This window comes from Amblyraja radiata, chromosome 18 (genome assembly GCF_010909765.2).
Source record: "Amblyraja radiata isolate CabotCenter1 chromosome 18, sAmbRad1.1.pri, whole genome shotgun sequence".
Taxonomy (NCBI): domain Eukaryota; kingdom Metazoa; phylum Chordata; class Chondrichthyes; order Rajiformes; family Rajidae; genus Amblyraja; species Amblyraja radiata.
In genome coordinates this window covers 20615888-20641780 of record NC_045973.1, presented here as the reverse complement: position 1 = coordinate 20641780, position 25893 = coordinate 20615888, and the positions used below count along the sequence as shown (strand labels likewise).

Below are 25893 nucleotides of genomic sequence, written 5' to 3'. Positions count from 1 at the left end.
CGCAATCTATATGTAGATTGAAGTCACCCATTATAACGGTTTTGCCTTTGTCGCACGCATTTCTAATTTCCTGTTTGATACCATCTCCAACTTCACTACTACTGTTAGGTGGCCTGTACAAAACACCCACCAGCGTTTTCTGCCCCTTAGTGTTTCGCAGCTCTACCCATACCGATTCCACATCCTGCAAACTAATGTCCTTCCTTTCCATTGCGTTAATCTCCTCTCTAATCAGCAACGCTACCCCACCTCCTTTTCCTTTCTCTCTATCCCTCCTGAATATTGAATATCCCTGGATGTTCAGCTCCCAGCCTTGGTCACCCTGGAGCCATGTCTCCGTGATCCCAACTATATCATAGTCATTAATAGCTATCTGCACATTCAACTCATCCACCTTATTACGAATGCTCCTTGCATTGAGACACAAAGCCTTCAGGCTTGTTTTTACAACACTCTTACCCCTTATACAATTTTGTTGAAAAGTGGCCCTTTTTGATTTTTGCCCTGGATTTTCCAGCCTGCCACTTTTACTTTTCACCTTGCTACCTATTGCTTCTACCCTCATTTTACACCCCTCTGTCTACGCTCACACATTTAAGAAACCCTTTCCCTTTAACTCCATCCTCCACTAGCCCATTCGATACCCCACCCCCCTTATTCAGTTTAAAACCACCCGTGTAGCAGTGGCAAACCTGCCTGCCAGAATGCTGGTCCCACACCTGTTAAGATGCAATCCGTCCCTTTTGTACAGTTCCCCCTTACCCCAAAACAGATCCCAGTGATCTAAGAATCTAAATCCCTTCCCAGTGCACCAGTTCCTCAGCCACACGTTCAGGTCCCGTATCTCCCTGTTCCTGCTCTCGCCAGCACGAGGAACTGGAAGCAAACCGGAGATAACAACCCTGGAGGTCCTGCTTTTCAGCATTTTTCCGAGCTCTCTAAAGTCACGCTGCAAAATATTCATCCCCTTCTTTCCGACATCGTTTGTGCCGACATGCACTACCACTTCCGGATGTTCATCTTCGCCCTTGAGGATTTTCTGCACTCTGTCCGTGACATCCTGGATCCTGGCACCAGGAAGGCAGCACACCATCCTCGCATCCCGTCTGTTGCCGCAGAAACCCCTGTCCGTACCTCTCACAATGGAGTCTCCCACTACAATGGCGTTGCCTGCCTTAGGCCTTTTTGGTTTTGGCTCAACAGCCCTATTCGCATCACAAGCCAGTCCGCCGCCCAGTGTAAACACCTCTTCTGTCCCGACAGCTTCTAAGTGGGTGAACCTGTTCACAAGAGGTACAACACCCGGGGACGTTGGCATTCCATGCTTCCCTCCCGTTCTCACTGTCTCCCACCTTCTCTCTTCCAGTACCTTAGGTGTAACAATCGTACTGTAGGACTTGTCGAGGAACGACTCCGTTTCTCGGACGAACCGGAGGTCATCCACTTGCTTCTCCAGTTCCCCAACACGGCCCTTCAGGAGCTCTACCTGGATGCACTTCTCGCATTTGTAGCAGCCAGAGGCACTAGCGGTGTCCTTGACCTCCCACATACTGCAAGCATCGCACTGAATCAGCTTGCCTGACATCTCCTTCTTTCGTCTCCTCTCCGAAGACTCTCGAGCCAAAGACTCACACTTCCCTCACAAGGCCGCTCACTCACTGCCGCTCACTAAGAGCAATCTTGCTTAAATTGACTGATAAATTGCCTGATTTACCAATTTACAAACCAAATTCCTCAGTTTTCAACTGTTTTCCCAGCACTGAAACTGTTTTCACTTCTCTCCTCCCACTTGGGCTAGAGCCAATCAGTCGTATCTCTTGCTAATCTCCTACTGCTGTTGTTGCTCCCAAAGCTACAGCAGTTCTGAGTCAAGTCTGCCTGTCCTTGACCTGTACTTTAACTGTTTTCACTTCTCTCCTCCCACTTGGGCTAGAGCCAATCAGTCGTATCTCTTGCTAATCTCCTACTGCTGTTGTTGCTCCCAAAGCTACAGCAGTTCTGAGTCTTGGTCTCACTAAGATCTTGGTCTCACTAAGATCTTGGTCTCACTAAGATCTTGGTCTCACTAAGATCTTGGTCTCACTAAGATCTTGGTCTCACTAAGATCTTGGTCTCACTTTGGAATTCCGTACACGTAGACTTCCATATACCACCAGGGGGGCGCCGCCGGTGGCAGCCACGCCAACAGTCTGTCTTTATTATTTTTAGTGTGTTTTAAAAGTTTGTGTTAATGTTCTCTGGTTTGTTTTATGTGGGGGAGGGGGTTGTGGGAAACTTTTTTTCAGTCTCTCACCTTACCAGAGATGTGATTGTTTTCCGGGTCGTATCTCTGCGGCCTAACATCACGGAGCTGGAGGCCTTGCTCGGGACTGACTTTGAGCCGCACCTCGGGGGCATGGACTTGCCATTAGAGCTGATCCCTTGCCTGGGATCTACTGATTTTAACACCGCGGAGCTCGCAGTCTCGGGTAGAGATCGAAGTCACAAACTTCCAGTCGCAGAAGGTTTCGACCAGCCCCGACCCGGAGCCCGATCGCCTGGTGCGGGGAGCTGACATCCCCCCCCCCCCCCCCCCCCCCCCCCCGATGCAGGAGCTTGATCGCCCCGACGCAGAGGGCCCGCCACCGGTTACGGGAGCCAAGATCGCCCCGTCAACGGAAGGCTCGAGGCCCCCGACCGCAGGAGAACAAAGGGAAGAGATTGAACTTTTTCTTCGCCTTCCATCGCAGTGAGGAATGTGGAGGAGTCACTGTGGTGGATGTTCATGTTAAAATGTATTTTGTGTGTTTTGTTGCTTTTTAATGGTATGGCAGTGGCAAATCAAATTCCTCGTATGTTCCAAAACATACTTGGCTAATAAAGTATGATTATGACATATATTCTCATGGGTTAGCTGTAGATCAGTGGTAACACTCTCATTGTATGTACACATCAGTTGACGCCAGTTCCTGCATTACTTTGGTCTATGACACACAAACCTAGCCCCTCCAAACATGTAGTTCCCCAGCACAAACCTCAAGGCTGTATTAGTTTTTGCCTTGTATTACATAATTTTCCCATTCAATTTTCCCCCGGTGCAGTCTTTTCAAGGAAATCTTTCAACATCTGCGGTCATTTAAAAAGGTGTCAAATTTCCATTTTCTCCATGAATGTCCAGTCTTTTTATACCCTCAGCCAGTCTCCGTCCTCCTGTTTTAATGAGCTAGATCTCCAATCACTGTGCCTTTCTAAAGACTACTGTTATAAACACCTATCTCTTTCGTGGGATTAGTGGATATTCCCAGTTGCAAGCCCACTATCCACTCTTCCAATGGCATTTGCTGCCATTTCCTGCTTTTGCCACAATCCTTTTTTTCCCCCATTTTCACCCTTTCCATTTTGCCATAGCCATCTACCACTCTTTACATGCTCTGCTATCTCCACTTATGGAGCTAGTGCATTAACCAGCATCCACTATGAACCCATTCACTCCTGCCTTGCCAGCTGGAAGAGAACTGCTATATTCTCCAATTTTCACAATGATATCACACATTCTGATGATCTATCTTTCTATTCCATGCTGCTGAATCTTTTTCTTTGACCAAGTTATTCCTCATAATGTAGTAGGCCTTGTCTATCCCACTTCTGTCATTCCTCCCCTAACCTCTCCCTTTCATTCCCAGAATAATGATGCAGCATGCTATGTTCATGTATTGGACCAAGATCAGGGTGATATTCTACCTCATCATTGAAATTGGATGTGAGGTTTCCATTCCTCTATTTTTTCAATATATATGGGAGGGAAGGGACGGACTGTTCCCTCTGATTTTTGGTCTAATCTCCCTTCCTAATTTACTTGGCCCAATACAATCCTAGAATATACAGCAGTGATATATTTAGTTTGTTGTATTTGTTGTTTTTAAAGATCGAGACAGTGGATTTTCCTTTATGTCTGACCTGCAAGCTATGATGAGAAGCCTAATTTTCATTTGCAACTGGCTTTATGCAGTGATAGTCAAGGTTTGCTTTTCTCAGCCTGCACGCTTAGTCTCATACTGCTAATTTCCGCTCTAATTTCCAGTGCTATTCCAAATCCATGATATGGATTCTATTTCAACATCTCTCTCTATTAGGACCTTTCATTGCCTGTAAATTGATGGTGAAAAGGAAAAAAAACACTCTCTATTAGGATATTTCATAGATCGTTGGTGAAAATAAAAATAAAAACTCCTGCCTTCTGTTAGGTCTTGCAATGATAAATGTCCACTATTTATTGCATGGGAAATCTTCAGTTTCTGACGCCTCTGTTGGATTTCCACTTGGAACACGATTTTCTAAGGAAAAAATGTTTCTTTAATCTCCAAATTGAAGTGTGTCATTCCTGGTGTCAGCTGAGCGAATTTCTTTGCCATAGCATTCCCAGAGCTGTTCCAAGCAATAGTTTACAAATGTTTATCATGACCCAAGTATGACGTGTAAAACTGGCTGTTTCTGCACAGCTGTATTTGAGATTATATAAATCCTGTTTCCCCTTTCCTTTAGGTGAAGGCTAACTCAGTGAAACAGGAATTTGAAAAGCAGGATGAGCTGAAACGCTCGGCGATGAGGGCGGTAGCAGCTCTGCTCACGATCCCAGAAGCTGAGAAGAGTGCGCTGATGGCAGAATTCCAGTCGCAGATCAGATCCAACCCTGAAATGGCATCCATTTTTGAAAGTATTCAGAAGGACAACACATCAGTGGCTAGTACAGAAATAATGGACCTCAGCTAGAAAAGAAAGTAAACCAAAAGGATCTGAACAAGATGCCTTGCCTTCATAACTAACCTCTGTGTGAAATGTTATTTATTTTGTCTTTTGCGTTTTACTTTTCTGTTCCAGAACCTCATGATCATTCTGGCAGGCATTTACAGGTCGGCTGCCTCAATGTTGCCTTTGCATGACTTCTCTGTTTCTGCTGCCAGTGCAGTTTAGGCTGTATCCTGCTGCCCCACCTTAACAGCTCTGACTCCTACCTAGTGTTGATAAAGGAGAGCAAACTGGATAGTGCAAAGGGAAGTAAGTCTTTCCTACTACCACTCGTGACCTACTCTACTCATAAGGCATTAAATGAAACATGCGTGGCCTTGCCACTGTTAGTATGTCCTGTTGCTAAATGGCTGGCATAAACCTATCCATTAATTCTGCTGAAAATTGCATGCCAACCCAGGTAGTTTCTGGATTGCATTATTTTAATAATGGGCAGGCTAATTTGGTGCATGACTTCTGGATATAGTTCACATGATACAATCTCAAGGTTCACCAGCTCCCATGTGAAAAGTGTGTTGCATTGAAAAAACCAGGAGATACCTGACTTTTTGGGCAAGAAGTGTGTCTGAGATTTCCTGGGAGGAAAACTTGACATAAAAGACTGGTTTATTAGATCTGTTGAATCATTCAAACTTGAGTAATCTCAGTTGTGTTGGCAAAGCCACAGTGATGAAGATGTATAACCATTGCATTAGATTTACAATCTTGGATGCTTTTTAAGATATGAGAGTGCAGATGCAGAGTTTTTTTTGCTCAGGATGCTTTTTAATTTGTTTGACATAAGCTGCAATTGTGCCTCTTCCTGCGATATTAGCACAAGATCCATTAAACTTTCTGCATGGTCCAGCTGAGATTAGGGAACATTCATGTGGATCCTAGGTCCTATTAGGAGTCGGTTAGTAATCGGCTTACACAGACCATTGTTGGTGTATATCATCCTTCACTGTTGTTGAGCTTGCATTACTGTAAAATACAGGTGCACAAACTTTAGATATGTTCCATAGATTTATAAGGTGCCTGGGTGTATAATCTCTCGTACTGCTTCAGCCATGATAGTCAGACTGCTGGAGAAGCTACAGTGCCCTCCTTAATGTTTGGGACAAAGACCCATAATTTATTTATTTGCCTCTGTACTTCATAATTTGAGATTTGTAATAGAAAAAAAATCACACGTGGTTACAGTGCACATTGTCAGATTTTAATAAAAGCCATTTTTATACATTTTGGTTTCACCATGTAGAAATTACAACAGTGTTTATGCATAGTCCCCCCATTTCAGGGCACCATAATGTTTAGGACACAGCAATGTCATGTAAATGAAAGTAATCATGTTTAGTATTTTGTTGCATATCCTTTGCATGCAATGACTGCTTGAAGTCTGCGATTCATGGACATTACCAGTTGCTGGGCGTCTTCTCTGGTCTGCCAGGCCTGTATTGCAGCCATCTTTAGCATATGCTTGTTTTGGGGGCTAGTCCCCTTCAGTTTTCTCTTCAGCATATAAAAGGCATGCTCAATTGTGTTCAGATTGGGTGATTGACTTGGCCATTCAAGAAATTACCATTTTGTAGCTTTGAAAAACTCCTTTGTTGCTTTAGCAGTCTGTTTGGGATCATTGTCTTGCTGTAGAATGAACCGCCGTGCGATGAGTTTTGAGGCATTTGTTTGAACTTGAGCAGATAGGATGTGTCTATACACTTCAGAATTAATTATGCTACCACCATCAATCAGCAGTTGTATCACCACTGAAGATAAGTGAGCCAGTACCTTCAGCAGCCATAACACCCTCACCACTGTGTTTCACAAATGAGATGGTATGCTTTGGATCTTGGGCAGTTCCTTCTTTCCTCCATATTTTGTTCTGATATTAGTTAATCTTCGTCTCGTTGGTCCACAAGGCATTTTTCCAGAACTGTGGTTGCTCTTAAGTACTTCTCGGCAAACTAACTGGCCATCCTATTTTTGCAGCTAACCAGTGATTTGCATCTTGCAGTGTAGCCTCTGTATTTCTGTTCTGCGGTCAGTGGCCATTGACAAATTCACACCTGAAGAGTGTTTCTGATCTGTCGGACAGGTGTTTTGGGATTTTTCTTTATTATAGCGAGAATTCTTCTGTCATCAGCTGTGAAGGTCTTCCTTGGCCTGCCAGTCCCTTTGCGATGACTAAGCTCACCAGTGCTCTCTTTCTTCTTAATGATGTTCCTAACAGTTGATTTTGGTAAGCCTAAGGTTTGGCTGATGTCTCTAAGTTTTATTCTTGTTTCTCAGTCTCATAATGGCTTCTTTGACTTTCATTGGCACAACTTTGTTGATAAACAAGCAATAAAAGTTTCCAAAGGGAGGAAAGACTAGGTGCTGAGAGCTCTTATACCTGCATTAAGGAGGCAATTAAACACACCTGTGAAGCCATGTGTCCTGAAATGGAGGGGTGACTATGTATAAACACTGCTGTAATTTCTACATGGTGAAACCAAAATGTATAAAAATGGCCTTTACTAAAATCTGACATTGTGCACTTTAACCACATGTGATTTTTTTTCTATTACAAATCTCAAATTGTGGAATACAGAGGCAAATAAATAAATGATAGGTCTTTGTCCCAAACATTATGGAGGGCACTGTATAATTTAATGGGCAAGCCAAATTTTCCCACACTCTTCCATGCCTTTTCTTGGACCAGATGACTTCCTTGTCAAAGTGTTTAAGAAAGAACTGCAGATGCTGGAAAAGAAGGGTCTCGACCCAAAGTCACATATTCCTTCACTCCATAGATGTTGCTTCAGCATTTTTGTCTTCCTTGTCAAAGTGTGGTCATCTTTGAGCAAATAAAATTAAGTCAGCAGCTTAGATTTGTCATTTCGGGTTGTAGCTTGGGGCGGTGCTTTATGTTGTCTTGGTCATAGTGCACTTGGGTTTATAAATTCTTTTCAATGGTACTTTATTTCTGCCACTGCATCTCTGATCTATGAGATGTTAACCTTACGTTGTACTTGTCTTCAGTTGACCAACAGCCAAATTCATTTTGAGGGTCCTTTCTCTGCAGAATAGGTAACAAACTGCATATGGTACACGTTACATCTGGAAGGGAAAAGTGGATTCAAAGCATTTTTGTTTGGTTGTGAATGGTTCATTAGGAACAAAAACATTGGAATGATGGCACTATGAAATGGACCACCTCTTTCCCCTCATCAATCTGCAATGAAATGAAGTAAAGTATTGTGCTTCCTTGCTCTTCAATAGAGGATACAAAAACTTGATCTACATTTAATCTATATACAAATTTAAAAACAAATCCGTGGTGGATTGAATCATGTCCACTCACTACAATGCACTGTTCAACCTAGGATTCTGAGGTGAAGCAGCCACCAAGGTTCCCTCTTAAGTATTTGATTTGAGTTACAAGAAGTGAGTAATTGCTTTAGGTTAACCTTCGATGGCTCCAGCACGACTCAGATCATCCATCAGTTACCAAATGTTCTGCTGGCATACAGTGCCACATGCACAGAAGTGACAGCAGATTGCATACCTTATTTGATTTTCATTATGCCCAGTGGGACTGTTGACTGCTGGAAAAGCACTGGGTTTGATGGACGGCTGTTCAGTTCCATAGTATCTTGGCTTGTAAGCTTAGAAATTGCAATGATTAGAACAGTTTGCAAGCTTTTATAAAACATGAAGACCACCATATGAAGCAATGGCATAACTCATTTGCATCTGTTTTCTTTTGTAAAAGTGAAAGGCAACTGACAATATGTTCTAGTGAAAGTTCTTAAATAACTTGGAGAGTGATATAGAAATAAAGGTTGAAGCACAGGGTTTTGTGCTGCTTGTTGCCAATGTGTTATGTGCCTTAGAGTTGTAGAGGTGTCTCCTCTTAAAGTGAATGTATCTGCTGCACTGGCTCCAGCCTACGGTTTGGCAAATCTGATTTAGGTTCTCAACATAATATGTACCATCTGTCATTTGATGGCTTTCAGATGCATCCTCCTGTAGGACCTTGGCTTCCATACCAAGACTGGGAGATATGAATGTCATCAAGTGTATCGGGTTGTAGACTTGCTCCCTAAAAGTGTAATACTTGTTTTTAATCCTCTTCATGGCCAATGGTTTTAAAATACAGCTGGCTTTCAAGCAACAATGGCTACTAGTTTGAGTCCAATAAAACATTTAAAGAACCATTCCTATTCTTTGGAAAACTACACATTTGCACCAGAGGCTTCTATTCCATCAAAGATTAATTGCTACTGGAAGGAATGACCAGCTCTCTGAAGATAGTTTGGCAGGGGAACTTCAGTAACAAAAAATCAATAATGAATCCTGATGGTTCAGCATCTGGCCCATGCATTAGTCCAGCATGTGGGCTGTGGAGCTAGGAACAGAGGTGGCATCGGGAATGCTTCAATTGCTAACTCACTGACTTCAATAGAAGAAAATTATACTATGGTAGAACTTGGACTTGGTATGGCAGTAACTATTTAGTTTAGAAATAGTGCTGAAACAGGCCCTTCGGCCCACCAAGTCCACATTAACCTACATGCACTATGGATACCAAGCCAATTAACGTACAAACCTGTACGTCTTTGGAAAGTGGGAGGAAACTGAAGATCGCTGAGACAACAGGGAGAATGTACAAACTCCATTCAGACAGCACCCATAGTTGGAATCGAACCTAGGTCTCCAACGCCATAACTGTGCCGCCCTGTTCATCCAGCACTGAAGATCTATGGCTAAGAATGTACAATTGAGAACCTGAATCACAGCACCGTGCCAGGTATAAAATTAAACTTATTGCTTGTACATAATTGAGTGAATGGCCTGAAAAGTATAATACAACAGGCAGCCATTTCATTTATCACACTTCAACTGTATTTTCAGTGAAACTTTAATGTTATATCATTCACTGTCAAAACCTCATGGCAGTTTTTCAACAATTATAGTACAGTTGATTAATGTGCCACCAACTTCCCCTTTTATTAATTACATGTCCAAATATTAGTGGCTGAAGCAGTCTTGCTGTCATAGTTTGTCTGATTTTTAAAAGGCCAATGATAGACAGCTAGGTTTATTTAATGTTTTGGCATTATCATTGCAACTAATTGTGGAGTTCAGTGACAGGACACCGATACTTGCCCATTAACCATGATAGTGGTGTGGGAAGATGCATACACTGCTTACCACCAGCTGGAGGTCCTTATCCAAGCCTTCAATACGTGTCATTAAAAAGCAAAAATGGCCACACCTCCAGAAAGAGGTAATTCAAAAAAGAAAACCCAGCTCTTAACACTTTCAGCTGTACTTATCTTTTCCTCAGTATTATACATTTGTGTGAATAATTCTATATTAACAATTGTCAGTGTTCAGACAATTGGATAGCAGAGAGATGTCAGCATAGCTGAACTGTGGGGAAAATGCTTTAATCAGACCTGTCTGTGGGTCATTCCTCCTGTTCAGGTAGAATGCTTGTAATAAGACAACATATCATCTAGAGAATTGCTATTGGCTGGCTGATGGAAGTTCAAATTGCTTTGCCACTTCTTGTTTGAATAGTGCTGTCCCTCAAACTGTGCCGTCTGGTGGGAGGAAGGTCCCAGCTGGCCCTTCTTCCACTCTCCATAGTTTGATTTCTTGGAGTCACTGTAATATTCTGAAGGTGGTGCAAATTCAGACAGTCTCTCATCCCTTTGCGTCTTGGACCAGTTTTCAAACAGTAGCTCTGAAATGATATATTTTAAAAAATCAGTTTAACTCTTCAGAGCTTTGCTGCTCCTATCCATCTTCACAAAATACAGAATTCCCAGGTTTTAAGCACATGCTGCAATGAATCAAAGCAAATTGCAGGGAAAGTAAGGTAAAATCAAAATATTCAAAAGGTTCCCTGTTTCTGATCCATGTCACATGCCTATGCATCAATATATTATTAACACTGTCCTTACTCTTCTCATAAAGTGAGCATCTTATCAATCCTATTGTCTAATTTTGTTAAGAGTAACTACCCTTTCTGGGAGCTGTGGCTGATATGATGCATTGAGATTGAGCAGAACAGTTTACTTCAGAAGCAAACTCGGTACTTTTTCAGTGGACCATTTTTTGTGAGGGGATCACAAGGCCAATGAACCCATGCACCATATCCAACATCCGCCCAAGTATCAAACAGGTGGGTGTCATTTGATACCAGATCAGGAAGAGGAAGAACATAGCTGGTGTACTTAACTTTTGCCTATTCCAAGGATAACTGGTTTAGCTGCATGAGCAGTCTGACACATGACCCTTCAAGCCTGCTCTGCCATGAAAAAAAATATGCTTGATCTGATACCGGACACTCCAAAAAAAAATTCTTCCCCTGGGGAATGCAAACTGAAATTATCCAAAAAGATTAAAATCAGTTTTGTTTTAGTAATTGTAGGAATAAGGATTAGCTATGATCTTATTGAATGGGGAAGCAGGCACAAGGGGTCCAATAGCAGAGTCATGTTCTGGCATCTTATGTTCTCAACTCCCATCTAAAACCCTGTGAGCCATGAATAAACTCAATGACTCCATTTGACACTGTTGGGGTATACAATTACAAAACCTTCCTTGTCTAGTCTCAGTTGGCCAACTCCACATCCTGAGGCATTGCCCCTAATTCTGGATTTCCCCCACTGATGAACCCCTCTTTTAGTTTGAACTCTGATCTTTCCTCACAAGGTAAACCCTTCATTTCAGGAAATCATCTAATGAACCCGAGTCTCATACTGTATGTCTTGTCAAGTAAGGAGATTAAAGCCTTAGAGGATTCCAATTGTGGCCTCAGTAGGCCTTACCTTTGTAAATCCTCCAGGCAATACAGGAGGACAGATGCGTTGCTCGTCTAATTGCTCATTGTGTTGCATGTTAACTTTGTTGTACAAGGATACCAAACTACTACACCAGCACAAGATCAGAACCGGAGACACTCATCATCAGGGAAATTAGGCTAGTTTTAACTGTAATGGAATTGAACAAAACAAGTATCAACTAGACCCATAGACCGACTTTTCTCACTTACCTTTCCCTCTGTCCCATTCCCGGATGTGTGGCAGACCATGTTTTGTGTCCTTTCGCTCCTGTATTACAATTTCCACTTTCTTATTCCTTGGGTTGGTGACTTCGTTCTGCCTTGTATCCAGTTCTGAAGTTATTGGCTCTGGCACCAGTTCCCCAGTCTCTTCACCTATGTATTAAATAATATCACATAAGCAAAACATTAGTATCACCTGCCAATCACAGTCTGGATCAATTCCTTGGGACGGAAATTAGGGAACAGAGGAAAAAATAAAATTGGTTAGTTCTGATCCTCTATGTCCCATATCCTGTATGTTACTCAACTAAAAGTTCTGATTGTACCTTCGTTTTGCAACTCTGCAGGAATTTCGATTCCATCAGCTTTCAGCTTCTTTATCTTCCGCTCACGAACTTTTGCCAGTCTGACATTCAGCATGGCTTTGCGTTTCTCCTTAAGTTTCTCTCGTTTGGTTCTCTGGTCCATAGTCTGCAATGGAGGCAAAGTTTAGCTGTCATGCCAGCAGTAAGTGGAGAAAGAACAATAAAAAGAACTAGTTCAGCCCTGCTGAACAATCAGGTGATACCGATTAGTCTTGGATTATTTGTATGAAACACCAGCCATTGCCCTTAATGCCTTTTTAAAACTGGAGTACATTACTGTTGCTCATCCTTGTGGGGTCAAGGAAAGAGCGTTCACCAATCTTTCAACCACCAAGCACAAGAAGTGACAAGACAGACGCCATTGTATGCAGATGCCGAGATCATGTGTGTGGACTCGATAAGAAGAAGAAGCTCATCCTTGTGTTCACCATTTGATTTTCCAGTTGCTTATGGAGGGCACTGTATATATAACCTGCATTTCAAACCCACTATGGCTCAGTGCCTGTTAACTTAACCCGTTGAGCATTCAGGAGAGCCCGCCATCTCCTGGGATTTAATCATTTGATTAAAATGAATATAAAAACATATGCATCGGGGAGTTTACCTGTTCTCTCAGCATGTCCAGGGTTTCAATCTGCTTCTTCCTGGTGCTTTCATCACGAGCAAAAGCGAAATAACCTACACCCAGCTCACGAGCCTCTGTAATAGCAATTAACTGATTAGAATGATTCCTTTCAGATGGCTGTTCAAGATTATTTTCTCTGCATTAACCAGCACTGCCACCGCACATTGTGACAAACTGAGCTAACAACCGACTGCCACAAAGATGTTGCTTTGCAGTTCGAACTGTTATTGTGTCTTGTGTTCTGCAGACAAAGGAAAAGATTCATGCATGTGCTCAAAGGTTCCTCACAGAAGTGCAACATCCCCTCTGACTGCTCGGCACCTTTAGCCTATGACTGCTCAAATTGTAGGAGCATTCTGGATGGTATTCAGAACCTCGAGGTCACAGAAGCCCCCTCATAACCAGCAGAAAGAGCAACTACCATGGAAGAATCTAGCATTCCCACACTCCTCATTAGTCATCTCAAAACCTACTAAACGAGTGAAAACAAGCTTTCCTTAATCACATGGTTTAGCCTAAGAAATAGGCACATTTATGATGCTGCTTTAACCGGTAGAGGAACTATCATTTGGTAGAACAATCCTACAATGGATTAAATGATGGACTCACTAAAACCATTACTTGTAATCCAACACCCAAATCCTATGGGATAGGCCAGTAGCTTCCATCTCCTCACCAACCCTACAGGTTCTGGTTGCTGTGGTACAATAACCATCTGGCTAATGATTAAGCACTGGGTTTGTACCTCTTCACTTGCAGGACAATGGGATGTGTAATGGCTTTAAAAACAAGAGATCTTGTTTAAATAATGTTTACTTTGTGAATGTTTTAGGAGCAGTCAGTTACCGTGAATCATGCCCATTGTAAGGAAGTGCCAAAAATAGAGGTAAAGCAAAAGGAGGGAGACAATTGAGAGAACAAGTAGCAGGATCTACAAGTGTCAATCTAACAAAGGTAATTTAACCAGGAATACCAAATCATACTTTAGATTAATAAAATTGTGCTGCACTCATTAAAATACACACCATTTTGACGGATGTCCTCGTAGTGCATTGGTCCCATTGGTTTGCTCAGTGCTTCCTCTTCCTCCTTTTCCCACTGCTGTCGCTGAAGCTCCCGTCTCATGTCTTCAGAAAGTAATGTCTTTTCATCGGCCTCCTGCCTGTGAATGGTTCAAGTAGACGCATCACACGAGTATCACAGTAACTATACTCACAGCATCCCAGGATAGTACTGGTTTATTTCCCCACTTTTTTGGGGGGTGTTTTTCTCACGTAGAAGCAGCAAAGGAGAAATTCTAAGGATGGTGATGATACAATACAAAACTAGCTATAGAAAGATGTGGTCCTAATGATGGCAATCTGACGAAACTAATTTGGCGCAATACACACAGGTGAAGCAGCATTCAGTGGAGAGAGGCAGACAGTGAGAAAATCGAGGTTTCAGGTCAATAACTCCTCATCTCAACCAGAAGAGTAAAAACACAAATTTGTTACAAGTTGTAGAGAATGGAGAGGAGAGGAGAGTACAATGGTAGTGCAGGTGAGGGTGTCGGGACCATGGCTGTCAGGTGACACACTGGTTTTACAGCTGAGTGAGGTCAGACAGAATTAAAAACAAAAGAACAAATTAGAACCATAAGAGGCAAAACATGGTTGTGAAACCTGATTCAGAAGAGAATGCTGGGTTTACCCATGGAGAAACAATGATTTAGGTGGATTGCCTTTCATTAAAACTAACCCATTCTGACAAAAAAAGGGAAAGCCGATTACCTGAAATTACTGGTCAATATTAAATTCCAAAGGCTGCAACATGCTTATGCATATGATGAGGGCTCTTCCTCGAGCATTCGGATCATGACATTGAATTCAATAATTTCAGCTAAGTGGCCAGTTCTAATACAAAATCAATTGAGGTTTTTTTTTCTCCCTCCACAGATGCAGCCTGATCTAGGTGCTTGCAGCATTCCCTTTTGTTTCAGATTTCCACCAACTGCTGGGTTCTGCATCTCCCAGATCCAGTATGTTCTTTCTTTCATTCTCTCTCTATTACCCTCCTATTATTAGCTAGTCATCTCCAAATGCATCAAGTGACCCAGACAACTTTGGTTTCCACCTTATCACAGATATTTCCTTCATTCCACAGCTCAAATTATGATGGTATTATTGATTTCAAATGTTATCACTTTGTCTCTTCAAAGATGTTGCTTGACCATCTGAGTACTTCCTGTACTTAATAGCATGTACTAACGTGCTTTAATGCATGTTTTGTATTGGAATGTCAGAAACTAAATACCAAGCAGTGCTATTTTGTAAATGGCAAAATGGGCAAATCAAATAACCTTCGTTACATTATAATTCAGACATTTCTCTTCTTCCTCACTGTGCAAGCAGCAGAACTAATACAAATACTGTAAGCAGCAAACCCGGCACATCCATGAACAGAGAAAACAACTGGGTCAATGAACCTCAAATGCTTATGCAATACTAACTCTGTTTTTTCAAGGATGTTGCCTGGCTTGCTTGACGATTTCTGATATTTTCTGTCCTCATTGCACTTTATCAGAATTTCCAGTATTTGTTTTTTAGATAAAGTGGATGGTCACAGCCTTTTTTCCTAAAACTAGAGTGCATAAGTTTAAGATTTGTCACACAGAGGGTGGTAGGTATATGGAATGGGTTGCTGGAGGCAGCTGCATTTAGATAGGCATATGGTTGTATTAGAGGCACATGAGCTAGCTCGTGTAGGTAACTTATACACCATGGAAACAGTCCATGCATACTTACTATTACTATATTAATGATTTGGAAGAGAACGTAGGTTGCATGATTAGTGAGTTTGCACAAAATTGCTGGTTGATGGATAGTGAAGAAGGTTACAACGATGAAACAGAATTCCATGCTCTTCAAGGAACAGCAATTTTGATATATTTAGAACCTGCCTCAACTACTGGAGGAGGCAGACAGATACAAGTTTACAGCCAGCACTACAACAGCTGGGATGCCACACAGATATTATTCAGGGACAGTTGTTGTACATCTGGGAAATGCTGGTTATATGTAAAAAGTGAAGCATTTCTTTCACAAAGTATTTTTTTTAAATATTGTTATTTTAGATAATCAACTCAAGCATCCAGCTGTTTCTAAGTAAGGCAGTATCCACTATGATTTTCCATTGGAGTTGGCATTGCCTCTTACATCCCTGCACTTAAAAGGACATTACATATTGTTACCTTGACCCACTTAGATCTTTATCCATAGCGAGCAGACCTGACAAGTCTTTCTTCATGCATCTTCGAGATCGGCCTAAAGAATCCACATAGTCCACCCTAAGAGGGAAGCACATAATAAATCACAGTTTGTAGTTCAAAATACAGTTTTATCATCCTGTACTGCTGCAAGTGTAAAGTCCCTACCTGAACACTGAATTGGGAAACACTGTTGATAGATGGAAGCAAAAGTGTGTTGGAAGCAAGGCCTACAATTGATGACAGTAAAGTGTAGATCTTTAAACTGACTGCTTTTCAACCTCCAAGATATACCAAGTGCCTTTATGAAAGGGTTAACCACATTGACATGCATTAGCACAGACACTCATGGAGTGCCGGGTGTTAATGTTCAAACCTAAGAAAGTGTATTTCGATAAGGGAAGAAGAAGAAAAAAATCACCCCCAGGAACGTAACAAAATAGGGAATGAAACCAAACAAATTACCTACTCAGCATTATCCCAGGTACTGAATTCAGACACAAAAAATCTTGGCCAACCTAGCCAAGTCTTTCTTTGAAACATCTTTGAATCTGTGGCAGACTCATCATGCAGGAGGGGCAGGACATGGTTGTACTCACAGAATCACATATTACAACCAACATGCCAAATTCCTGTCTCACCAAGGGGACTGACCTACTGGAGTAGCCTTGGGTGGGCCTCATCACTGACTCCAGACATTCAAGCTCCACGGCAGCGGATCAAACCGTACCACCCACCATACATCCTCAGTTGATGACCAAGTGATCCTCCATTAGCAACAATTGGAAGCAAGGACATTGAATGCACTCTGTGTGGTGGACAAAAGCAGTTGAATAATACCACCACTGACCAAGCTGCCCGAATTTTCAAGGAAGTAACTCCTAAACTCAGTCTGAGAAGTAGTAAGTGAACTAACATGAGGGATAAACCTATTGACTTCATCTCATAAATCTATCTGGCAGTTGCATCTGTCCATGATAGTAATGCTAAGGAATGATCCCCATACAGATTTTGTGGAGTTCAAGTCTTGCTTACAAACCAGGGATACCCTCATCGCGTTGTGTGGAACTACAGTCATGCTAAATGGAATATACATAGCAGATCTGGTAGTGGAAAGCTGATTCGGTGAGGAGTGCAGAACCTCAAGCTGGGAGAAGGTGGCGCAGCAGTAGAGTCGCTGCCTAACAGTGTCAGTGACCTGGGTTCGATGCTGTCTGTAGAGTTTGTACATTCTCCACAAGACCATCTGGGTTTTCTCTGACTGCTCTGGCTTCCTCGCATACTCCAAAGAGGTACAGGTTTGTAGGTTAATTGGCTACTGAAAAATTGTAAATTGTCCCTGCTGTGTGGAATAGTGCTAGCATACGGGGTGATCGCTGGTCGGCACGGACTTGGTGGGCTGAAGGGCCTGTTTCCACGCAGTATCTCTAAAGTCTGAAGACCAAATGTTTATAACAGAAGGGTCTGTTCCCCCAACGTGCGGTTGTGTGGGGGGGGGGGGGGGGGGGGGGGGCGGCATGCAGCGTCATACACACTAACCATCCCCCCCCCCCCCGCACTCATGCTAATTACCCCCCCTTGATATAATATTAATATTATTAATTTGCTCCTTTTACCCCATAACCACCCTATCTACTGACGCATAGCCCCCAACTTGCAGTCACATCTAGAGGGGGGGGGGGGCGGGGGATGAGAGTGAGGGCAGAGAGAGAAGGGGCAGAGACAGAGAGAGAGAGAGAGACAGAAACACAGAGAGAGGGGCAAGAGGGAGAGGAGGGTGGGGAGGAGGAGAAGAGGATGGGTGGGTGAGGGGGGGAGGAGAGAGAGAGGGGGTGCTGAGAGGGGGGTGAGGTGGGGAGCAGGGAGGGGGAGGGAGGGTGGAGGAAAGGGGGTGTGGGGGTGAGGGGGAGGGATGGTGGGGGAGGGGGATGGAGTGGAGGAGGGGGAGAAAAAGACGGAAGAGAGAGAGGGAGAGGGGGGGAGAGGAGAGGAGGGGGGAGAGGAGAGGAGGGGGGGAGAGGAGAGGAGGGGGGAGAGGAGAGGAGGGGGGAGAGGAGAGGGGGGAGAGGGAGGGGAGAGAGAGAGGGGGGAGAGAGGAGGGAGGGGGGGAGAGTGGAGGGAGGGGGAGGAGAGATGGGGAGAGGGGGAGAGAGAGGGTGTGCTGAGAGGGGGGTGAGGGGAGGGGGAGAGGTGGGGAGCAGGGAGGGTGGAGGGAAGGGGGTATGGGGTGTGTGGAGGGGAGGGGGGTTTAGGGGTGGGACGGTGGGGGAGGGAAGGAGGGGGAGAAAAAGCGAGGAGAGAGAGAGAGAGGGGGGGAGGGGGGAAGAGGTGAGAGGGGGGAGAGGAGAGAGGAGAGGGGGGGAGAGGAGAGGGGGGGGAGAGGAGATGGGGGAGAGAGGAGAGGGGGAGAGAGGAGAGGGGGGAGAGAGGAGAGGGGGGAGGGGGGAGAGGGGGGAGAGAGGAGAGGGGGGAGAGAGGAGAGGGGGAGTGAGGGGGTGTGCTGAGAGGGGGGTGAGGTGAGGGGAGGGGGAGGAGAGGGGGGGGAGAGGAGGAGGGGGGGGGGGGAGAGGAGAGGAGGGGAGAGAGAGAGAGAGAGCGCCTTTTTATTTCAACCGAAACCGGTGAGTTTGTACCCTTAAACTGTGAGTAAGTACCCTTAATGTGGTTTGAAAATGAAAATATGATTAAAGTAAAAAAGCACTGCCTGCAAAACCATTTGCAGGCAGTGCTTTTTTACTTTAATCATATTTTCATTTTCAAACCACATTAAGGGTACTTACTCACAGTAGTGTGGAAATGTGTTCAGTGTTATTCACAGCTCAGAGAAACGTGACCCTCTGCCTTCCTCCAGCTTGCAGACTAATTGAGGCACACCACTTCCTGGTTTTATAGTCCCTCCCCCCTGCTGCCAGCGGGGGCAGCAGAGAGAATGGAGAATTTTGTAAAATCATTAATATCTCTGTCATATTTCATCGACGGGAAAAATCCTCGGCACACATGAGGCGGAGGGGGGCTCTGAGCGAGGTGGCCAAAAATTACGGCCGTAGGTGGCGGCGTTCTCTCGGAAATCGCAGCACAGATCGCCAAAACCGGTCAAGAACAGAGTTTTAGTAATATAGATTATTGCAAAATCTTTGGAATCACTGATTTAGTCAGCACAGATTGTTTTTGAAGCATTAAGCAAAATCGTTTGAAAACTAAAATTGTAGAATACCATGGAATTATCCGCCATGAATATTCCTGGGCTCTCACCATTCTTCATCGGCGTCCTGAGGTGGTGCAACATCAGAAGCAGGTGCTGTACCCTCATCCTTCTCACTCTCAACTGCCTTCGATGCCTGCAGCTCGTTCTGCTGATCAAAAATCTTCTGTGTGAAGTCCACCAGGTACATACTTTCTGTTTCTTCATCTAGCACAGCAGAACAAAGAATCCATTCATATTAAAGAAATAGGAAAAGCAGAAATTTGAAAAAAGAAATGCAGCAACTAGCAACTTACATTGGAATTAAATCAAATGGGAAATTCAAAATATCATAGCTAGAGTTGAAGGAGTTCTCAGTCCTATTTTCTGCATTCTGCCGTCAGCCCTTCTCCTTTCACCCAGGGTTCCTGTTATCCTCGCCTCCCACCCCAACAGCCCTCACATTCAACTGATCATCTCCGTAATTCAATGAGATTGTGTCATCTGACATATACTACCTTCGCTTTCACCATTTTAGGTTTTGGTCCCTCTACCACTTCCTCACCTATTCTTCCATCCTCATCCGTCACACCTGTTCCCAGACACTTTCCTGTGGAACCACAGGACATGAAACACTGGACTTTTAATCCCTTCCCTTCCCATTATCCAGGGACCAAACAGGTATTTAAGCTAAAGGAAAGATTCATTTGTACCTCTTCCAATCTAGTGCACTGCATTCAGTGCTCACAATTTGGAATCCTCTGCATTTACTTTCTTCAATGTAAATTAGGTGACTGCTTTGCAAAACATATTCAGTCTACAAGGTGACCCCGAGCTACTAATTTCCTGTCAATTCAATTCAATTTAAAACAGGGGAAATGATAACACAATTTCAGATACCAAGTATCCTAAGGTTAGATGGAGACATCTCAAGTTAACAATATTAATTCTACAACTAACGTTGCTTTCATCTTTTCTACAGAATGAAAAGAAATTCAAACCACAATCCAGATTACCTGGAAAATCTCCTTTGGTCATCTGATCATAAAGCTTTGCTTTTTCCTCCAACCTCTGTCTAAGGAAAACACAAATGAATTTAACACAAATTTATCAATTAATTCCAAGCTTGAACATAGCGTGCTCAGAATATGGCACAAACATTATCCTGCAGGTTTTCCTTTTAAACATAATTTAAACAACATTGATTTAATTTCTTATTTTGATTGCTTTTATTGCGTGGCTATTATTTTTACTCATGTTTTATGTCTTTTAATTTATTGTTGTATTTCATATGTAATTTTTGCGCCTCATGTGAGCTGTTATGTTGTCTGTTTATGATGTCTTGTTTATTCTTCTGTACAGCACTTTGGTCAACATTGGTTGTTTTAAAGTGCTTAACAAATAAAGTTGGATTGGATTGGATAATTCTCTTACGTGAGGAACCCCACCCTAATGTCATGAATGCAACCCTAGATTTACACTCAGTGCTGCATGGAAGGAAGCTGCTATATTGAGGGTGCCTTCTTCCAAATGAGATGTTAAAATGAGACACTGACAGACACTTCCTCTCAGGTATAAACAAATATCCCTAAATCACTTTTCGGTGAGTGTATGGAAGTTTGGACCATTGTTCCACTCAATATTTATCCATCAACTAACATTCAAGTTAGACTGGTTTGGCTTTTGCCGATGCAAGCTTGCAATTTTGAAAAAAACATTAGTTCAATTCTATTCACAGCTCCTCAGCAAATAAAGAGGGCGTCTAACAACCAACCAGGGGCCTTCCACAGAGCACAAGTCAGGAGCGTGCTGGAACACTTACAACTTGCCTCAATGAGTGCAGTTCCAACAACTCGCATAAGATAAGATCCAGGAAAAAGCAGTCCATCCACCTCATCCAAATTTTAACTCTGTCCATCACCAGCACAGTGGCTGCAGTGTGAACCATTTACAAAATGCACTACAGCTATTCACTTAGGCTACCCAAACAGTATCTCCCAAATCCGCAACCTCCATCAGCAAAGGACCAGATCAACAAAAACATGTGGGAACCCAGCAAAGTGTGTACCATCCTGACATGGAAGTGCACCTCCTGTCCTTCATATTTGTTTGATCCAAATCCTAGAACTCCCAACCCAACAGCATTGTGGGGATAATTTACCAGAATGAGCTGCAACAGTTCAAGGCAGTAGCTTTGAACTTTCATCACTTTCTAAAATCAAAACACTACAGATGCTGCAAGTGTGAAAGAAACCCAGAAAGAGCTGGAAACAATTAACAGGCCAGATCCTTGACCCAAAATGTTAACTTGCTTCTCCTTCCACACATGCTGTCTGATCTGCTGAGCATCTCCAGTATTTTCTGGGTTTATTTTTACTCCCAACAATTTGCTCAGTGTTACATCCCTCATGATTGTAATTTTCTTGAATTGCTGCAGAATCAATTGACTTCATGGAGCTTTGTGTTTAAAATTCTTACCTTGATTTATCAAGCGTCTGTTGTTCCTCAATCCTTTCTTCAACATCCCTCTCAGCCCGATCAGAGACGCCTATATTTTGTTTGCTCCAGATACCTGGTTTCTATAAAATTTATATTTAAGTATTTCAATATATCTCTGCACCTTAGTGGTTTAGAAATTGTAAAGTATTATCTAAATTATGGAGAGAAGATAAGCAATAAGACCTAAAATAGTTCAGAAATTACTTACTTTATTAAAACTTTACTAAGAACGGGGATGAAAGAATATTAGCAGCACTCGAAAATTGACACAATTTGCCCACCCATTTAACCCATCTATATCCCTTTATAACATCCTCATATTCTTTTTACAACTTACTCTCCTAGCTACATCTCTAGTGCCTTCATCGAGTTCATTTATGCAATTGCAAAAAGATAACACCCCAGCAACAATTTGCACGGTACAACGCTTGTTACATCCTGCCATCTACCAAAAATCTAATATATGCTTTCTGTTAACCAACAATCTTCTATCTACACCAATGAGTTAACTCCTATATTCTGAGCTTCTATTTTCCTCTATCACATTTGATGGGGTACCTAATCACATGTCTTCTGGAAGTCTTTTGGATTGATAGTGTGTTCTCCGGTTCTCCCCTTTATCCACACTACCTGTTACTGGTTCAATGAACTCCAATGAAACACTACTTCACTTTTTTTGAACATAGATCACTTTAAATTTTGCTAAGATCTTTGATGTAATGTGTTCAATAGTTGCTTCTAATAGTCTCCCCTTGATAGATGCAAAATTAACTGGCCATCTCCCTCCTTTTGTGACAAGAGGGTGTTATGTGCTAACATGCCCACCTTCATGAACGCGGAAGAAAAATATCACTGCTGGTAAGCAGGCTGGTGTTTACCTCCTGCACCCTTGAAGGCACTCTGAGACGGCTGCAGGAGGTGCCCTGGGTCACGGAGGCTGAACAATGGCCAGAGGCAAAGGATGGCATGTTCCCGGACCAATGTCGAGAAGGCGTCAGAGTGGTCAAGTTAGCAGAGTGGGCAGTTGGAGACGTCGATTTGCCTTAGATCAAGCACCGCTCCAAGCGGGTGATCGCATGGTGTGGACGCAGCTTCCACTGACACGGAACGGCGGAGCAGTGGTAGAGGACATCGACAAAGCACCTGGCCAGGACAACTCCTGCAACACTGACCCAGTGCAGCCACCACATCAATGGTTCTTTATGGCCAAATTCTCTAAGGGTGCAAGATGGCTCCTAAACATGCGACTCTTGTGTACCGACTCAGTGTGGTTTACGATCTTACACTTTTTCACTTAGTACGATTGTGCCTAATGCATAGTAGGATTGTCACTGAACTGAATGCAAAAAAATAATTTTACTGTACTTAGGTCCACGTCACAATAAAGTACCAGTGAACCATTAATGTCCTCACCAAATAGAAGTAGAATTTCCATCGTAAAATCTGGTTGTGGTGTTAATGTCTTTTGCGCTATCATCATGAAAAATTAACGTTAAGAAAAAAATAAGGCCTTAAGAAGCACGACATGTAATGGCAGTAACTCATACCTTGTTACATGACTTCACCTTATATTGACCTCCTGCGTCTTTCAGAAGTTTATCCTGCTTGAACTCTTCCTGCTTCCGATAAAGTTCGGCCTTCAGATCGACTAACTACAGCACAAAATTAATATTATTATTTTATTTTTTTTAAAGACTGTTCTTTAAAACATTTTACAATTATCAACCCAACATATACAGCTACATGTGGGTACAGATAGGTTTTTCTTTTACCCTAAGAGATGCTGTTTTATTAACGCCAACATTGCACCCATCCCAATATCATGCAATATAATGGGTGCTATTTGTTATAGATACAGGTACATTTTTGCAGAGATAAAAGCAAACACATTTTCCTGTGGAAACAAATACTCTAAGATCAGTAATAGTTAATTAATAAATCTATTGAAACTTGTTATACACAATACCGAGGAAATTTAAGCTCTGGGGACAAGTTCTTGTTTGTTGCTAGAGCACACAATGGAAAACATTCATCTCTGGCCACCACATTCAAATGTCTATCTTTCATCACTGCCACACTATCAATACAAACTCCATAGTAGCTGCTCCACTGGATTGTATGTCCTGTTATGTATTCTTGCATAATAAGAAAAAAATCAGCACCAGCTATATTTTGTGACTGTTGTTCAAAGTGATGGAAGCTTCCTTTAAAGGTGTATATGTTTCACCAAAAAAAAAGGCACAAAAAAAAATCAGTCTACTCCTTTAACTGTAGTGCAAATAAGCCTAAATATAGACACAAAGTACTGGAGTAACTCAGCGGGTCTGGTAGTATCTCTGGAGAAAAAGGATGAGTGATGATGATGTCATCCATCCTTTTTTCTCCAGAATTGTTACCCGACCCGCTGAGTTACTCCAGCACTTTGTGTCCATCTTTGGCATGAACCAGCATCTGCAGTTCTTTATTTCTACAATTTGTGCAAATAAGCCTGGTGTTTTTACTCTCATTCCATTGGGATGCAATGTTTTCTGCTGAATTAGAAATTCTACATGAGACAGTAGAATTAAGGAAATTTGCTTCACAAAATTCATAACTACAAATACGATACCAAGGAATGTCGGAGAACTCTGGAGACAGTTCATTGGCTGTAAAACCTTTTTTTTTTGACAACTGAACCCAAGGTCTCTAATACTGAAAGCAATATTAAGTCCAAGTCTAAATGTGTTTATTTGTCAAGTGCACAAGATATGAACAGTATAGGCAATAACGTTTCAATCTCTCTTAAACCAATATTTCTTTGATTCCCTTTGTTTCACTTTTTATTGGTAAATTTACATTGGTTTAAATATTCTAGGGGATAAGTATGGGCTTCATCTCAATAAGGATCAACAAATGTAGTTGCAAAATCAGCTGTTGCTCAGTTGCACAGACCTAAAATGTGTTCCAGAAGATGTTGTTCTGGCAAGAGTGTCCAATTAATATGAATTTCCACCTAAAAGTCTACTAAATGCTATGGGCTAAGAATGCAGTCAAGTCCGAACCCAAAAGGTGTCAAGGGGTGAGGTGGGGGGGGGGGGGGGGGGGGGGGGGAGAGATTTAAATACCAATGTACAGTAAATGGTAGGGCCCTTGGTGGATGTTATAGGACAGAAAGACGGGTGCAGGCACATCGTTCAATGTAGGTGGCGACATGGTGGACAGGGTGGCGAAGAAAGCATTTGGCATGTTTACCTTTTTCCTTCGAGAACAGAAGGGTGAGGGGTGAAGTTACAGAAGTTCATGAAATCATGATGAGGGGCTTAGATAAGGTGGATGATGTTTCGGGTCGAGACCCTTCTTCAGACTGAGAGTCAGGGGAGAGGGAAACCAGAGATATTTCTAGTTTCCTTCTCCCCTGACTACGTCGTTTTGCTGTCTCTGGGACTCACCGAAGATGCCGTCACAATGAACGTTTTCTTTCTCTTATCCATATCGACAGGAGCTGCTTTAGTTCCCGACAGTTTATGCCGGGGCCCGTACACACAATTCCGCTGCCATCTTGGTGAGGTCACATTACACGTTTCCGCATGCGCCCTATTCGTAAGGTCAATCAGCAGCGTTTGTCAGGAGATGCGATGCCCAGCCTCCATTTTAGTAAGGTCAAAGAAAGCTCATGGGGCGAGTCCAGAGTGTTGTGTTGTTATGGGGGGAGGGAGGTTGCACGTAAGGTCATCGGGTCAAAGGGCGTGACGCACGGAGCAGCCTAAACAATCTGGAGGACATTGCAGCCTCCTGCATACACTGTTAACACACGAAACACGTACTTTCTTACCTGTTAAAAAACGCCAAAATTATCAATTTTTGCGCTGTAAAATGAGCGCTCTGAACCAAATACTCTAGTATCTTTGCTCTGAACCTGAGCACCAAGTAGCCGAAGGAATGCATCCCTCGGGACAGCCCCCACTCTCCCCGGCGCTGTCCAACCACGGCCGCCCTCCGCCCACCCTGTGCGGCCACACTGTCACGGACTGTGGGTCGGCAGCGCCCACATACGGGGCCGGGTGGAGCGGGACCAAGGCTCCGGGCAGCGGACCACTCCACCCACCCAGAGTCATTGACCGCGCTGCACCGGCACCAGCACCAGCGAGACATGAAACCAGGCTGACACTTGAA

The 25893-nt window shown here is 43.0% G+C and overlaps 2 protein-coding genes across 2 annotated transcripts in view; one reads left to right on the top strand and one right to left on the bottom strand.

Moving 5' to 3' along the window:
* LOC116983165 (cullin-associated NEDD8-dissociated protein 1-like) overlaps positions 1-4802 on the top strand; it is a 36843-nt gene extending 32041 nt beyond the window's left edge. The window contains exon 15 of the mRNA XM_033036789.1: positions 4522-4802. Within this exon, the coding sequence (XP_032892680.1) occupies positions 4522-4749 (228 nt within the window). The 3' untranslated portion in view covers positions 4750-4802. The remainder of the gene's footprint in view (positions 1-4521) is intronic.
* Positions 4803-9632: 4830 nt separating this feature from the next.
* On the bottom strand, positions 9633-25312 carry ccdc174 (coiled-coil domain containing 174). Its single transcript, XM_033036788.1, has 11 exons — positions 25170-25312; positions 23289-23393; positions 21721-21821; positions 20259-20317; positions 19314-19470; positions 16047-16142; positions 13840-13976; positions 12794-12888; positions 12151-12295; positions 11813-11977; positions 9633-10498 (listed from the first exon to the last, which is right to left on the bottom strand). Exons 1-11 carry the CDS (start codon positions 25209-25211, stop codon positions 10233-10235), a joined length of 1368 nt encoding a protein of 455 aa, XP_032892679.1. The 5' UTR covers positions 25212-25312; the 3' UTR covers positions 9633-10232.
* Between the last annotated feature and the right edge of the window lie 581 nt (positions 25313-25893).

Excerpts from the sequence above, each read along its gene's own strand:
- ccdc174 (XM_033036788.1), bottom strand. The coding sequence starts at position 25,211 with ATGGATAAGAGAAAGAAAACGTTCATTGTGACGGCATCTTCG. Across the intron at positions 13,977-16,046 it reads AAAGATCTAAGTGGGTCAAG|GCAGGAGGCCGATGAAAAGA; the intron begins GTAACAATATGT and ends AACCATTCACAG. Across the intron at positions 11,978-12,150 it reads TGCAGAGTTGCAAAACGAAG|GTGAAGAGACTGGGGAACTG; the intron begins GTACAATCAGAA and ends TTTAATACATAG.